The sequence below is a fragment of the Doryrhamphus excisus genome, linkage group LG16 (assembly GCF_037039965.1).
Source record: "Doryrhamphus excisus strain RoL-2023G ecotype Guam linkage group LG16, RoL_Dexc_Guam_v1.1, whole genome shotgun sequence".
Taxonomy (NCBI): Eukaryota; Metazoa; Chordata; class Actinopteri; order Syngnathiformes; family Syngnathidae; genus Doryrhamphus; species Doryrhamphus excisus.
The window spans coordinates 434,991-449,778 of NC_136372.1; the positions used below are offsets into that span (position 1 = coordinate 434,991).

Consider the following 14,788-nt stretch of genomic DNA (forward strand, 5'->3'; position numbering starts at 1 on the left):
ATCTGCATATTATTTGCATATAGTTTGTAACAGATGCAGCAGAACCTCCTGGTCAAAAAGCGGAGTAAAAACGCCATAGTTACATTTAGAACAACAAACCTGATCACTTCATGAAAAGAGTTGAATATTTTATCTAAATATTTTATCTCGACCAGGTCGTCTCTAAATCCAGGGGCGCTCGTAAACAGAGCAATGTCTCCCTCTGCTGGTGGGATTAGCCCAGCACTCATTCAGTCTGTTGAATGCAGTTTGTCAGTAAGGTTAGTTTGTTTCTCTTATTACTTTTCATGTTTTTGTTGCCATTGATTGCGGTTTTGTGTGATTATTTAGTTGTATTGATTCAGTATCAACGTGTATTTTTCTCTATTCTCTACAGTGTTGTAAAATAAAGTCAGTGTAACTGATACAGCCTCTGGCTCTATGTGGTGTCCGGACCTGAAATGAAGTTGGTCAGGGTTCTAGGGTTCCTCCCCACTGGTGGTGTGGCTGTATTGATCACACATATTATGTAATATCAGCATGGATTTGATGTGAGAACCAGCAGGACAAACGTAAGAAAAACCACATGGAGTCACTAATTTTATTCAGCGTATTTTTTGTCAGGTCACATTCATTCCATCGTGTTTGTTCTTCAGTCAAGTCGTGGAGGACGCCGTCTCCCCCTGATGCACAGCTCCACGGGTCTGGCCGAGCACGGCGCCGTGGGTGGGCTGGCTCGCCCGGGGTTGGCACGTGGGTCCCCACCAACATCTACGTGTTCTCCAGCAGCAGCTCAGCAGGTGTGAATGTGATTAATATGAGTTCATTGATCTTCAAACTGCCTGACGTTTTTACGCTTCAAATGTTTATCTGACCAGCAAGGAGACTTTGCTTGCTAGCGTGGTAGTTTGCTGAGACACGGCAGGTTTTCTCTCCAAGCAGGTGATTTCATTGATCCCTCCCTCCTCTTGACGGGGGGGTCACCTGCTGGAAAGAAACCTGCGGTGTCTCGGCCCTGCGTGGCACGGGTTCCACACCTGTGTTCCACACCTGTGTTGCACATGATGTGAATGCAGCGAAATCCCGATCCCCGCTCAGCTACTCGCCCTGTTTCTCAGTAGGCTGAAAGACAAGACAAGCAGATCGGGGGGGGGGCATTTGGTGAAGAAGGTGGGTGTGATCCGAGCCACACCGACGTTCCGACACTCCTACCTTGGGTCCGATGTCGCGGGTCTTGGCTCGCATCTTGTTTGCCAGCGATTCGGCCACATCAGCTCTTTCTTCAGCCTCTTCCAGGTCGTGCTGGACCTTCCTGAACCTGGACATGTGCACGTTGGCCTGCTCCTCCTGGAGGAGACACGGGGGGGGGGGGGTAACAATAGCCGCCAGCTGGTCTTGGCCGAGCGCGACAACGGCGGCAGACTCACAGCTTCTTCTGCGTGACGTTTGTAGGACTTCATCTTGATCTGGAGCTTGTCCACCAAGTCCTGCAGTCGAATGTTGTTCTTCTTGTCTTCTTCGGCCTGGAAGAAGCCGGTCTGTGAAGACCTTCTCAGACCAGGATCAACCAGTGAGAACGCTTCGGTACCTGATAGCTCAGCTCTTTGACCTTGCGCTCGTATTTGCGGACTCCCTTGATGGACTCGGAGGATCGCTTTTGCTCGGCTTCCAGTTCGGTCTCCAGCTCACGAACCTGAGGAAGCATATTTTCCAGAAGACTAAGCTGCCACTCAGGTTTTGGGATCATGTCCTACCCTGGCCTCCAGCTTCTGCATCTGTTTCTTCCCGCCCTTCATCGCCAAGTTCTCCGCCTCGTCCAGGCGATGCTGCAGGTCTTTGACGGTGACTTCCAGGTTCTTCTTCATCCTCTCCAGGTGGGCGCTGGTGTCCTGCTCCTTTCTCAGCTCCTCAGCCATCATGGCAGCCTGCGTGTGCAGAAGGTTCAGAGCTCGGCACGCAAACAGCAGCCTGACGGGAGCTCCTCACATCAGTGATGGCTTTCTTGGCTTTGTCCTCCGCATTCCTGGCCTCCTGAGCAGCTTCCTCTATTTCACCGTGGAGCTGCGTGACATCCATCTCCAACTTCTTCTTGGTGTTCAGCAGACTGGTGTTCTGAAGCCAGAGCAGATGTCTGAGCTGAAAAGCCACAAATGAGGCCTGTGATGGAACCCACCTGGGAATGGAGAAGACCAGCGCGCTCGCTGGCGTCAATCAGCTCCTGCTCTGCCACTTTGCGGCTCCGCTCCGTCTGCTCCACCACCCCGCGAAGCTCCTCGATCTCAGCCTGCATCAAGGTGGTCCTGCGCTCCATCATGGCTACCTGCTCCTTCATGTCGTCGTGACTCCTCAGCGAGTCGTCCAGGTGGATTTGGGCATCCTGGGAAATATGGACTTTATTCCAGCAGGGAATGTTCTGCCAAAGCAACAATATTCCCACCTTGAGTTGTCCCTGGACGTTCCTCAGCTGCTTCATGGCTTCAGACGCCTGCCTGTTGGCATGGCTCAGCTGGATCTCCATCTCGTTCAGGTCTCCATCCATTTTCTTCTTCACTCTCAGGGCGTCGTTCCTGCTGCGCACCTCGGCGTCCAGAGTGGCCTGCATGGATTCGATGACTCTCTGGTTGTTCTTCCTCAGCTGGTCCATCTCCTCGTCTTTCTCCGCCACCTTCCGGTCCACTTCGGCCTTCACTTGGTTCAGCTCCATTTGAACGCACAGGATTTTGGACTCCTCGTGTTCCAGGGAGGCCTGAGAAGACCAACATCGGTTCCAGGTTACACGAGTTCCGCTCTTGGAATGTTGGGCGGGAAGACGTGCCGTTGCTACCTCAGCTTCTTCCAGGGCCGTCTGCATGTCGTACTTTTCCGTCTCCACGCTCTTTTTGAACTTCTCCATTTCATGGATGGTCTTCCCGCTTTCCCCGAGCTGCTCTGTCAGGTCTGCCATCTCCTCTGGGTTTGTGACGGGACACAGGAATATCAGGAGGCCATCTCCGACATGGATTAGGTGCTCACGTTCTACTCACGTTGCAGGTTTTTGTTTTCCCTCTTCATGGTCTCCAGGTGGTCCAGGGCCTCCTCGTAGGAGTTCTTCAGTTTGAAGAGCTCGGTGCTCAGTGACCGGGATTCCTTCTGAGCGCCCTCCAGCTCCGCCTGAGACTCTTCATACTTCTGCTTCCACTCGGCCAGAATCTGAATTCATGGAAGCATTTGGGCGATGGGCGTGAGGTACGACGTGGGACCTCCAAGTCGGGATCCACATACCTTGTCAAAGTTTTTTTGCTTCTTGTCAAGTGTGGCGGCTAAGCTGTTGGACCTCTCCACATCCACCATGAGGTCCTCCATCTCGTTGTGAAGTCGCTGTTTGGTTTTCTCCAGCGAGGCACACTTGGAATTCACCGCCTCGATTTGCTCCTCGGCCTCTTGGAGACGCTGGGCCAGCTTCTTCCTGTCATCAACGACAACGCTTAGACTTCAGTAGAACTGGTCCACGCGTTGGTCCACCAACTCACTTGGCTTCCTCCAGCTCCTCGGTGCGCTGGATGGCGTCCGTCTCGTATTTGGTCCTCCAGAGAGCCACCTCCGTGTTGGCCTTGGACAAAGTACGCTGCAGCTCCGCCTTGGCTTCCTGCTCCTCCTCGTATTGTTCGCGGAGGAGGTCGCAGTCATGGCGAGATGATTGTAAACTGTGGGCCAGGGCGTTCTTGGCCTGTGGGGGGACGCAGCAGGTCATCAATCAACTCCTGAAACATCTCCGCACCTTTGGTTACCTTGGTCTCCTCCTCCATGAGCCTCTTCAGGTCATCGATTTGTGTGGTGAAGCCCTGCTTTCCTCTGGTCAGCTGGGATATGACGCTCTCCCGCTCTTCCAGCTGTCGGGATAACTCGGCTGCGCCCAGCAGACGAAGGTCACTTTGGCCTTCACAACGTTTGGTCGTAAAGCAGACTGAGTCCACATACCGTTCTCATTTTGGAAACGGGCCTTCTGATTGCTGAGATCGGAGATGTTGCGCGTGTTCTCATCGTTCTTGGCCTTCAACTCGACCAGCTGATCCTCCATGGAGCGGCAGGTCTTCTCCAGACTGACCTGAGCATTGGAAAACATCAAATGCATCACAACGGCTTCTGGAATCCTCCGTTCTTCTCAGCTCACCTTGGTTTTGGCCACCGTCTCCATGTTGGTGGCCAAATCATCGATCTCCATTTTCAGCTCGCTCTTCTCCTTCTCAAGTTTCTGCTTGATTCTCTGCAGGTTGTCCAGCTGCTCCCCCAGCTCGGCCATACTGTCCGCCTGCTTCTTGCGCAGTGCGGCGGTGGTGGTCTCGTGATGGAGCGTGGACTCCTCCAGGTCCCGCCGGAGTTTCACAAACTCCGCCTCCCGCTTCTTGTTCATCTCGATCTGAGCGGCGGTGGCTCCTCCGGCCTCCTCCAGCCTCTCGCTGACCTCCTCGATTTCACGGGCCAGGTCGGACCTCTGCTTCTCGATCTTGGCCCTCATGGCACGCTCAGCCTCCACCTCTTCCTCGATTTCTTCAATTCGAGCCTTGGGAGAGGAAGAGACGTGGCGTTATGGAAGTATGGAAGATCTCCTGTCGGCATTGACCAAACGTGTCTTTACGTGGAGTTCCTTCAACTTCTTCTGAAGCTGATTGTTGATGGTTTGCTCATCTGCAATCTTGCCGAGTAGCTGGTTGTTCTCAAACTCTTTTCTGTGGCGACCAGAAACCAAACGTGAGGCGCAACCGAGCAGTGGCGCCGCTTTGATGGCGCCATGTTCCATCCACCTACTTCTTCATCCTCTCCTCCGACTGCTGTTTGTCGTTCTCCAAATCCATCAGGGACTCCTGGGTCAGTTTGATGTCCCCCTCCAGCTTCCGCTTCCCCCTCTCCAGGTCCATGCGAACCTTCTTCTCTTGCTCCAGCGAACCTTCAAGCTGGGGAGGAAGTCACACGGCTCAAAGCGGCTGCTGATTGGCTAACGACTCGCGTGGCCCGCAACTCACGTCATCCACTTGCTGCTCCAGCTTGGACTTGGCCTTCGTCAGAGAGTTGACCTTGTCTTCCTCGGCTTGAAGGTCATCCATGGTCTGCTGGTGGGCTTCCTGAAGGGCCTTCTTCTCCTTGCTCAGCTTGCTGATGCTCTCCTCCTGAGCCGCCAGCTCCTCCATGAGGTTCTTAACCTGCGGAAGGAATCAAGGCGGCCAGCGTCATCGGCTGTGTCATGGAAATTGTCGACATTCCAACATTCCCACCTTGTTTTCCGTGGCGTGTTTCTCTTTCTCCACTTTTGCCAAAGTTATCTCCAGATCGTCAATGTCCTTCTTCAGCTCAGAACATTCGTCTTCAAGCTTTCGCTTTTTGGTGGTCAGCTCCGCGTTGATTTCCTCCTCATCTTCCAGCCTCTCCGTCACCTCCTTAAGTTTGGCCTCCAGCTGGATTTTGCTTTTAATCAAGCCCTCGCATCGTTCTTCTGCATCGCAGAGGTTCTCCGAGTCCTGGGCACGAGTCAAAGAAGACATGAGCTGACAGTTGCTGACATGAGCTGCTCTAAGGCCCAGCGACACTCACGGCCTGGACTTGAAGTTGGAGATTGTTCTTCTCCTGCAGCAGAGAAACCATCTTCTCCTCCAGATCTTTCCTCTTGGTTTCTGACTTGGCCAGGTCCTCCTTACATTTGATGAAGTCCTCCTTCATGGTGGCCATCTCCTTTTCCGTCTCTGCACTTTTCAGAAGAGGCTTTATCTTGAAGAAGAGCTTCATCCACGGCCAGTGTTTGACGTTCATGAAGGAGCGCAGGTTGTATTGGAGAATCCAGACACAATCCCTGGCAGATGCGCATCACGTACTTTACACTTTATACTTTACACATACTCTATACTTTATACTTTATACTTTATACGTACTTTTGAGCGATCAAGTTGGAGTATTCTTTCCTCATCAGGTAACCTCGACAAACTGCTTGAGTCTGCGTCACCAGAGAAGCCAGTTTTTCATCTCGCAGCTCCTCCAGAGTCCCAAGGAGACCAGCTTTGAAGAAGACCTGGAAGAAAGGATCCTTTACGGCAAATGCACGTTGGCCAAGTGGACAGTATGCAGGTCGCATACCTTGGTGGAGCCAAAGCGGTACTGCGTGTGATCCACGTCGATGGAACCGAGGAGCTTCTCAGAAGCCTTCTTGCCATCGATGAACTGTCCCTCCGGGATGGCGCTGGCATTCAGGATCCTGTATCTGGACGGACGCAAACACACAAACGCATGACTGGGGAAGCCATATTGGACCTCAGCAGGACCTCAGCAGGACCACGTGACAAAGGAAGGACCTTTGCTTGAAGTCGGCATACAGGATCCTGCTCGGGAATCCCTTTGTGCAGATGCGAATCCCTTCCAGCACACCGTTACAGCGCAGCTGGTGGATGACCAGGTGGTTGTCCATGATGCCTACCAAAACCACAAACTGCCTGATTCAGTTCTTTCTGTTACTGGGTTGGCAAGGGGCGTCTTTGCCGTACCTGGAGTTTTAACCTCATTCGGAATCAGGCAACGTACGAAGTGCGGGTGGGTGCTTCTCAAGTTGGTCATCAGCTTGCCCAGGTTTTCCTGCAAGCCACACATTCCAGGAGGGGGGTCAGCATAATCCCGAGGATCTTAGCATCTTTGCTAACTGCTAACGGTTTTCGTACCCTGAAAACCGCAGACACGGTCTGAAAGGAGCCGCCCTTCTTCTTTGCTCCTTTCTTCCCACCTTTGCCGGCATCGCCACCTGAGTCTACAAGACGGCAACAGAGGAGTAGGTCACATGGACACGACCTTCACGGCACCTCAGAGGGCTTCCCCGTGCAAGTATCTCACCTGCTTCAGCACCAGAGAATGAAGCGTAGAGGAAAGACAGCAACTTCAAGGAGGACTTCTGGTACAGCTGCACCACCGACTCATTCAGAGGGTCCTTGTTCTTCTCCAGCCAGCCAGTGATGTTGTAGTCCACCGTGCCGGCGTAGTGGACCAAGGAGAAGTGAGCTTCCGGCTTGCCTTTCACCACTTTGGGCTTTTGGAAAGCATTGTTCTTCCCAAGATGTTGGTCGTACAGTTTGTTCTTGAAGGACGTGTCCGAGGACTTGGGGAACATGCACTCCTCCTCCAGGATGGAGAAAATGCCCATGGGCTGTTGAATGGAGAAGAAAGAGTGATGATTTGTGGACTTCTTAGCACGTGCTAGCTTCATTAGCCACTCCAAATTGTCCATAGGTATGAACGTGAGTGTGAATGGTTGTTTGTCTATATGTGCCCTGGGATTGGCTGGCCTCCTCTCGCCCAAAGACAGCTGGGATAGGCTCCAGCACCCCCGTGACCCTCGTGAGGATCAGCGGTAGAAAAAGAATGAATGAATGTTATTATGGGGCCATCTAGTGGTCAGGAATCTCCATTGCAGAGCAAACGAGGAGCCCCACCAGGCTAGAAGGAGGCCCAGCATGGATCTCACCTTCTCAATGAGCTCGATGCAGGCTGCCAGGTCCATGCCGAAGTCGATGAACTCCCAGTCGATCCCTTCCTTCTTGTACTCTTCTTGCTCCAGCACAAACATGTGGTGGTTGAAGAACTGCTGCAGCTTCTCGTTGGTGAAGTTGATGCACAGCTGCTCCATGCTGTTGAACTGTGGAGAGCAAGTAGACCTCATCACGTTCCTCCACTGCAGCACCAGCAGACCAAAACGAGGTCAGAGTCTGAACTCACGTCAAAGATTTCGAATCCGGCGATGTCCAAGACTCCGATGAAGAACTGCCTGGGCTGCTTGGTGTCCAGCATTTCATTGATGCGAATCACCATCCACAGGAACATCTTCTCGTAGACGGACTTGGCCAGAGCGCCAACTGCATTGGCGACCTGAACAACCAAGGACAATCAAGGACTTTTCTACTTTAGCCGCGTCGTCGTCGTGGACCTGGGATGACATGCGGATGTTGGAGGCGGTACCTGAGGGACCGTCTGGCCCTTGGTGACGTACTCGTTCCCCACCTTGACGCGGGGGTAGCACAGGCCCTTCAGCAGGTCGGCGGAGTTCAGCCCCATGAGGAAGGCCACTTTGTCGGCCACTGAGAGAGAAACGGCAACCTGGAGCTCGTCGCACTCTCGTAGGGAACAGAAAGACCGGAGCCTCACCCTCGGTGCCGTCGGGCTCCGCCTGCTCCTCCCGCTGCTTCTGTTTGAACTTCATGTTCCCATAATGCAACACAGCACCCGTCAGCTTGTAGATGGACATCTTCTCCTCATTGGTGAAGCCAAGGATGTCGGTGGCCGTCTGTTGGAGACAAAAGGAGTCAGCCGGACGCCACCAAGGACGCTTGCATGGTAGAAGAGCTCGCTTACGTCCGTAGCGACCAGCTCCTCCTTGTCATCGATGCTGGCCACCGTGATCTGGCCCTGACTTATCAACGGGAAGTCGTACGGGTTGGTGCTGATCAGCAGCATCTCTGCACGGAGAAACAACGTAGCATTGGTTTAGACGCCGTTCCTCGCCTCGCTTCCTCTTCTAGCTGCTCCACCTATCAGCTCTGGCTTGTGTCCGGTCATAATCTGGTAGAAGATGTGGTAGCTTCGTTCTTCCGTCAACTGGAACGTCACTCTGGACTTCTCCAGCAAATCTGCAGCAAAGAACAACGTCATGTGATCGCCGCCCAGAGCACATGCAGCTTTGCTAAGCTAAACCTACACGTCTCGATGTCGGCTGAAGCCAGCTTCCCCGTTGTTCCAAAGTGAATTCTGATGAACTTTCCCTGAAAGATGGGACATCTCCTCACCAAAGCGAAAACAAGAACATTGTGCGACCTTCCTTTAATGGAGCAAAGTGCCCTTGACAATCATTTCAGGGCTGGACCTGGTCTCTTCTGCTACTTACAAAACGTGAGGAATTGTCATTCCTCACAGTCTTGGCGTTCCCAAATGCTTCCAGCAAAGGGTTCGCTGAGATGATTTGATCCTCCAGCGTCCCCTAAAAAACACAAACATCAGAGCCTGGATTTTCCCCCCCGCCTCGGATTAGCTTCTCCGACCTGCATCTTCCCAGACGTTTGCTCCTTCTTGTCGCTGCCGCCAGCCACCGCGATGGTGGCAAAGTACTGGATGACACGCTTGGTGTTCACAGTCTTCCCTGCTCCGGATTCTCCGCTGGAGAATCAGTGACACGTGCAGTGGACAAGTCAATCATGACAAACGCAGATCTTCAATCTTCAAGTCCATGCAGTGACTCACGTGATCAGGACAGACTGGTTCTCACGGTCTGGTGACACAGGACAAGGTGTCAGTCAGCGGGACAGCACTTCAAGAGGTCAGTGGGACAGAACCTTGACGTCACCTGTGAGCATGTTCTGGTAGGCGTTGTCGGACACCGAGAAGATGTGAGGGGGGGCCTCCATGCGCTTCTTCCCCCGGTAGGCCGCCACCACTTGGGGGTCGTACACCGGCAGCCACTTGTACGGATTGACCGTGACGCAGAACAGCCCCGAATACGTCTGGGGGCGGGAGGGGGCGTCCCGTCAAAGAGGGCGGCCGCAACAGCCAGTGCCGGCTTGGTACTCACGTATATCATCCAGGCCGCGTAACGATCTTTGAGGTTGAACAGCACGGACGGCTCGTTGAGGTGGGTCATCATGGCCATGTCCTCGATCTTGTCGTACTTTGGGGGGTTCATGGGATGGCAGTCTTCATCGCTGACTGTTACAGTCTGCAGGGGCAACCAGCAGAGTTGGTCTCCCACTTTAATGCCAACACGTGTGTCACGTGACGTAAAGACGGACCCGTTACATGGCAAGATCTCCAGCCCATGGAGGTGCCCCTTATTACTGTATATATATAAGATATATATAAGACATGACAGGCATGCTGGTCCTCTAAGGAGCCCTAGACCATCAGACCTTTCTTCTCACCTCATTCTTCTCGGTCTTCACTGTGGCTTTGCCACCTTCTTTCTTCTGGACCACACCTTTGATGTACAGCTCCTTGACATCGGGCACAAAGCAGGCCGTTTTGGCATCAAACGGTCGGTTCTGCGCCTCGATCCGCTCCTTCTCAGGTTTGCGGAGATAGATGGATGCCGGCCCATACTGAGCCATCTCTGCGTCGGAGCTCATGGTGGTGCCTGGAGATGATGAGAGAACATGAGAACATGACACCAGATGATAGAGCTAGACAGCCCAGAGTCGAACAGCTCACCTAACTCTGCGTGAGGTCCTCTGCTGTGCTTTGTGTCCACTGGCCTCCGACGTCTGAATGGGAAGCTTCAGCGAGAGATAACGGACGTCAGCAGAAGGTTCCTTTTTATCAGCATCAATGTTCCGACGAGACAAGCCGGACATTCCAAACTTGGCAATGTCACTTTTCCCATGTCAATCCGCCCGCATTATCGATCTCAGACTGTTCTTAAAAATGGTGCAGGATCTTCTGGGAGGAACAGGTGATGATCCTCCAGCTCTATTTTTACTCGGCCGCCGTACGTTGAGTTGCTGTCATCAGATACTCCACATGGACCATTCCGCATCTCATCTTTGGCTCTAAGTGGCTTCATGAAAGCCACCATGTCCATGACGTGTCACAATGGTGACGGTAGGCAACGCGCACGACCTCCAGTGTCACACTGGCGTCACATGGTGGCACTGCAACGTTCACGTTCATCCTTGACCCGAAGACCACCTGCTTGGTCTCCTTCAAGGCTCCTTACTGGGCTTTACAGGCCTTACCGTCCATGTCTTCTTCCACCGCCAACACCACAAAGTCAAAGTCACGCAAATGAACATGTGAGCTAAGCCTGCACGGAGACCTTGGCAGGAGGACGACCACGCTTGGGGTGGACTTCAGGAACGGAGATGGAAATTCACAGCCTGAATGAAAATCAGGATCTACGAACATGGTGACGCCCCGATAAACTGTGGCGGGTATTTAACCATTAGGAGTCCCCACCCAAAGCGGATGTGTTATTAGTATTAGTATTAGTATTAGTATTAGTATTAGTATTAGTATTAGTATTAGTATTAGTATTCATTGTGAATACTACAGGCCAAGTATCTGGAAAGCCACAGTCGTCAAGAGACGACTTTGAAGCCATCATAGCCATGCCTTGACTCAAGCCGCCTGGTTCCAAGTTAAGGGGGTGATGGCGGGTGGATGGGGACACGTGTGGGCTGCATTTAGCCCGGCCGAGTGTGGGAAACCCAAGCTGGAGAAGAAGGCGTGGAGACGTGTGAACACCATCACAGCTGAACCAGCAACTTTGTTGACATTCAAGCGTCGCGCCATGACACCCCCCCCCCCCCCCCCTCCCTTCATGTTGGCTTCTTGGGGTTGCCGGGTCAGCCCACTGTGCGCCTCCTCCTCGGCCAATCAGCTTCTTGCGTGTCCTCCTCCTGTCTCCTACCCTCAGGATGGACTTCCTCTTTTTCTTCACCTTTTGTCCTTTGTTGCTTTCCTAAAGTCTTTTTAACTTGACATGCTACGCCTGAGCAGCATGAGGGTGCCCACATTGGCGGGGGGAGGGGGGGCTGGACAGCGTTTGTCCTCTGTTGGACCTTCATCTTCATCAGCAGTTCATCAGCTTCCTGCTGACAGACGCAGGCGGTCCTCTGTAACCGTACCCGTCTTCCCGCGAGACAGCTGAATGTCCTCATGTCAGACTTGACGACAAACCTGTAAGGTTGTGGCCAGCAGACATCGTGAAGATGCTTGGGGAAGGTTGTCATTGGTCGCCATCGGTTAGAGAACAAAACCTTTGGAAGGATTTGGAGGTACCTTAAAAAGTTTATTTGTTCCAAGTGATAGTCCTTTCTTCCCTGTGAAACCCGGAGCCCTTTTCCATAGGAAATCCATAGGAAATCCATAGGAATGTCCTGAACAAAAAAAGTACATTTCATTGTGAATATAGAACATCTAAAATATTCTAATAACTGAGGGATAAACGAACATCTAACATCACCTTGGTGGGGGGGGTATTGCTGATGCGGCAAGCTGATGAGGAGTTTGTGTATCATCTGGTTTGAGTTTGCCAAATGAAATGGAAAGTAAAAAATGACACTAACTTGGTTGGGTTGGGTGTGATCCAAGATGGCCGACTAAGGATGGTCTTCATCTTTTATTCGTACCACGAGATTCAACGCAAACGCAACACACTGTTCCACGCAGCCCCGTACCGCACGAGAACCGAGGTGAGCGCAATCATCTGGAAAGTTCTGACTGGATTAGCAAGAGTCGTCAGGGCGATGCAGTACAGTCGTACCTCACTGCTGTACAGTCGTACCTCACTGCAGTACAGTTGTACCTCACTGCAGTAGTCGTACCTCACTGCAGTACAGTCGTACCTCACTGCAGTACAGTCGTACCTCACTGCAGTACAGTCGTACCTCACTGCAGTACAGTTGTACCTCACTGCAGTAGTCGTACCTCACTGCAGTACAGTCGTACCTCACTGCAGTACAGTCGTACCTCACTGCAGTAGTCGTACCTCACTGCAGTACAGTCGTACCTCACTGCAGTACAGTTGTACCTCACTGCAGTACAGTCGTACCTCACTGCAGTACAGTCGTACCTCACTGCTGTACAGTTGTACCTCACTGCAGTAGTCGTACCTCACTGCAGTACAGTCGTACCTCACTGCTGTACAGTCGTACCTCACTGCAGTACAGTTGTACCTCACTGCAGTAGTCGTACCTCACTGCAGTACAGTTGTACCTCACTGCAGTACAGTCGTACCTCACTGCAGTACAGTCGTACCTCACTGCAGTACAGTCGTACCTCACTGCAGTAGTCGTACCTCACTGCAGTAGTCGTACCTCACTGCAGTACAGTCGTACCTCACTGCCAACTACACACGGAATAATATTGTGAATACTTGTGGATGTATCACATGCAGTATCGCCACAATAGCGTTTACTTGAGCGGAACGTTTCTACTCCGCTTTGCCAACCAAGTCCCGACTCCTGGCTCGTAGTTTGTTCAACTGAGACGTCTTCACCTCCTCCATCTCCGCCATCATCAGACTGTGGCGTCGCTCGGCGATGGCCAGCTGCTCTTTTGAGTCTTCCTGATTGTGGAGCTCCTCGTCCAGGCGGACCGAACAAAAGAACATTTTGTTCACACGAGGGATCCGTTTGCTTCTCCACAATAAGGGTAACCATCTCTACATCTCCAAGAAAGACAATGCCATGTTTCACTCTTACGCTGAAGCTTTTTATTTTCTCTCTTCATGCTCTCCAGGAGATCCAAGGCCTCCTCGTAGGAACTCTTCAGTTGGAAGAGTTCGGCGCTCAGAGCTCTGGACTCCCTCTGAGACCCTTCCACGTCCGCCTGGCTCTCCTCGTATTTCTGCTTCCATTCAGACAGGACCTGCGAGAGTGGGAAGCTACCAATGACCTTCTAAGCCTGACCACACCTACTTCGCTGTGGCATCTTCTGCCTGACATCATCATGTTTGTGGGACCATGCTCGTCACAAGAGAAACATCTCCAACGGAAACCTCGGTTCTGTCCGAATACCTGGTCAAGGTTTCTCTGTTTCTTGTCCAAGGTGGCTCTGGCCGCATTTGACCTTTGGAGCTCCACCGTGAGGTCCTCCACCTCAGCCTGCAACTTTTGCTTGCTCTTCTCAAGTGACGCACTGTTGACGTTTGCTGCTTCTGTCAACTCCTCAGACTCCTGCAGCCGCTGGGCCAGCCTCCTCCTGTGGACCCCACAGGCTCGGGATGAGGGGGCGGACCTCAGTGGGACGAAAACCATGCACAGTCCTCACTTTGCCTCCTCAAGTTCCTCTGTGCGCTGGATGGCGTCCGTCTCGTATTTGGTTCTCCACTGGACCACCTCGCTGTTGGCCTTGGAGAGGCAGCGCTGGAGCTCGGCCTTGGCCTCCTGCTCCTCCTCGTACTGCTCCCTCAGCAGCTGGCAGTCATGACGGGAAGACTGGGCTGTGGACCAGGGCACTTCTTGCCTGGAAAACACAGCATACTTCTCCAGATCTGCTTTGGAGGACGTCTACAGAAACTATGATCCACCCGTATGAAGAACCTTAGCTTCTCCATCCAGACGTCTCTTCAGTTCTTCAATCTGTTGACTGCTGACGGACTTGGTCCTGCTCATCTGGCTGAGAGCTCCTTCCTTCTCTTGCAGCAGACAATCCACCTGTCATCCTGTCTTCAGACACGTGTGTGTTCTTACCTGGAGTCTTGGTCTCATTGGGGATGATGCACCTGACAGTGTGGGTGCGTGGACCTGAGGTTGGCCATCAGCTTGTTGAGGTTCTCCTGCAGAAGGTCCTGTTTAGCTTCCTGTCCCGTAGTAGTGAAGTAGCGCGTTACTGACATCGGTACACGATAACATCCACTGTCACCGGCGATACGGTCTTGCCATTGATAATTACCTCCTACTGGACAGTGCCATGTATGTGGTACGTATATACTGTATACTATATATTTATTACACTGTATTTATGGTGGAATTACCCAAAAGTACTTCAACTGTTAGCGTCAACAAAAGCTAAGTAGTTTTATGTTCTGGGTTTTGTTGCCTTCCTCTACCTGGACTGAATCCTCCGACACCTAACCAGTGGTAGTAGTGGTAGTAGTAGTAGTAGTAGTAGTTTTAGTACACACAAGCCAAGTAGCAGCACTGAGCCACCCCTAGCGATGATGTCATCACACCGCACGCGCCATCTGTGACATCACGGCTTGAGTCCTCAAAGCCAAGCGGCGCAGGCGCACGGCCGCCGTTGTCGCAGATGAAAGATGTTGCGCATCGTGGACAAAGGGGTTGTGGGCGCCGTGCTCCTGCTGGCCGCGGTGGGC

General features: G+C 52.5%; 2 protein-coding genes across 2 annotated transcripts; both read right to left on the reverse strand.

The window, feature by feature from the left end:
• Nucleotides 1-573: 573 nt before the first annotated feature.
• LOC131102830 (myosin-4-like) lies at nucleotides 574-10,862 on the reverse strand. The gene is made up of 40 exons (XM_078797488.1): nucleotides 10,180-10,862; nucleotides 9,894-10,105; nucleotides 9,548-9,691; nucleotides 9,323-9,479; nucleotides 9,220-9,247; nucleotides 9,021-9,135; nucleotides 8,867-8,959; nucleotides 8,681-8,744; nucleotides 8,514-8,612; nucleotides 8,338-8,441; nucleotides 8,131-8,269; nucleotides 7,945-8,063; nucleotides 7,705-7,854; nucleotides 7,454-7,624; nucleotides 6,826-7,135; nucleotides 6,657-6,742; nucleotides 6,486-6,573; nucleotides 6,297-6,414; nucleotides 6,082-6,205; nucleotides 5,880-6,016; nucleotides 5,545-5,800; nucleotides 5,229-5,471; nucleotides 4,980-5,156; nucleotides 4,765-4,910; nucleotides 4,595-4,685; nucleotides 4,130-4,519; nucleotides 3,937-4,063; nucleotides 3,747-3,865; nucleotides 3,489-3,685; nucleotides 3,241-3,424; nucleotides 3,003-3,168; nucleotides 2,804-2,928; nucleotides 2,417-2,725; nucleotides 2,153-2,356; nucleotides 1,966-2,091; nucleotides 1,734-1,904; nucleotides 1,568-1,672; nucleotides 1,407-1,502; nucleotides 1,192-1,326; nucleotides 574-1,101 (listed from the first exon to the last, which is right to left on the reverse strand). Exons 2-40 carry the CDS (start codon nucleotides 10,095-10,097, stop codon nucleotides 1,078-1,080), a joined length of 5,841 nt encoding a protein of 1,946 aa, XP_078653614.1. The 5' UTR covers nucleotides 10,098-10,105; nucleotides 10,180-10,862; the 3' UTR covers nucleotides 574-1,077.
• A 2,039-nt stretch (nucleotides 10,863-12,901) lies between these two features.
• Nucleotides 12,902-14,642, reverse strand: LOC131102831 (uncharacterized). Its single transcript, XM_078797320.1, has 6 exons — nucleotides 14,597-14,642; nucleotides 14,013-14,272; nucleotides 13,741-13,935; nucleotides 13,488-13,671; nucleotides 13,157-13,338; nucleotides 12,902-13,106 (listed from the first exon to the last, which is right to left on the reverse strand). Exons 2-6 carry the CDS (start codon nucleotides 14,024-14,026, stop codon nucleotides 12,902-12,904), a joined length of 780 nt encoding a protein of 259 aa, XP_078653446.1. The 5' UTR covers nucleotides 14,027-14,272; nucleotides 14,597-14,642.
• Nucleotides 14,643-14,788: the final 146 nt, after the last annotated feature.

Excerpts from the sequence above, each read along its gene's own strand:
- LOC131102830 (XM_078797488.1), bottom strand. The coding sequence starts at position 10,097 with ATGAGCTCCGACGCAGAGATGGCTCAGTATGGGCCGGCATCCATCTAT. Across the intron at positions 5,157-5,228 it reads AACACGCCACGGAAAACAAG|GTTAAGAACCTCATGGAGGA; the intron begins GTGGGAATGTTG and ends TTCCTTCCGCAG. Across the intron at positions 4,911-4,979 it reads TGGAGCAGCAAGTGGATGAC|CTTGAAGGTTCGCTGGAGCA; the intron begins GTGAGTTGCGGG and ends CTTCCTCCCCAG.
- LOC131102831 (XM_078797320.1), bottom strand. Across the intron at positions 13,339-13,487 it reads AACAGAGAAACCTTGACCAG|GTCCTGTCTGAATGGAAGCA; the intron begins GTATTCGGACAG and ends CCACTCTCGCAG. Across the intron at positions 13,107-13,156 it reads CAGCGTAAGAGTGAAACATG|CAAACGGATCCCTCGTGTGA; the intron begins GCATTGTCTTTC and ends ATTGTGGAGAAG.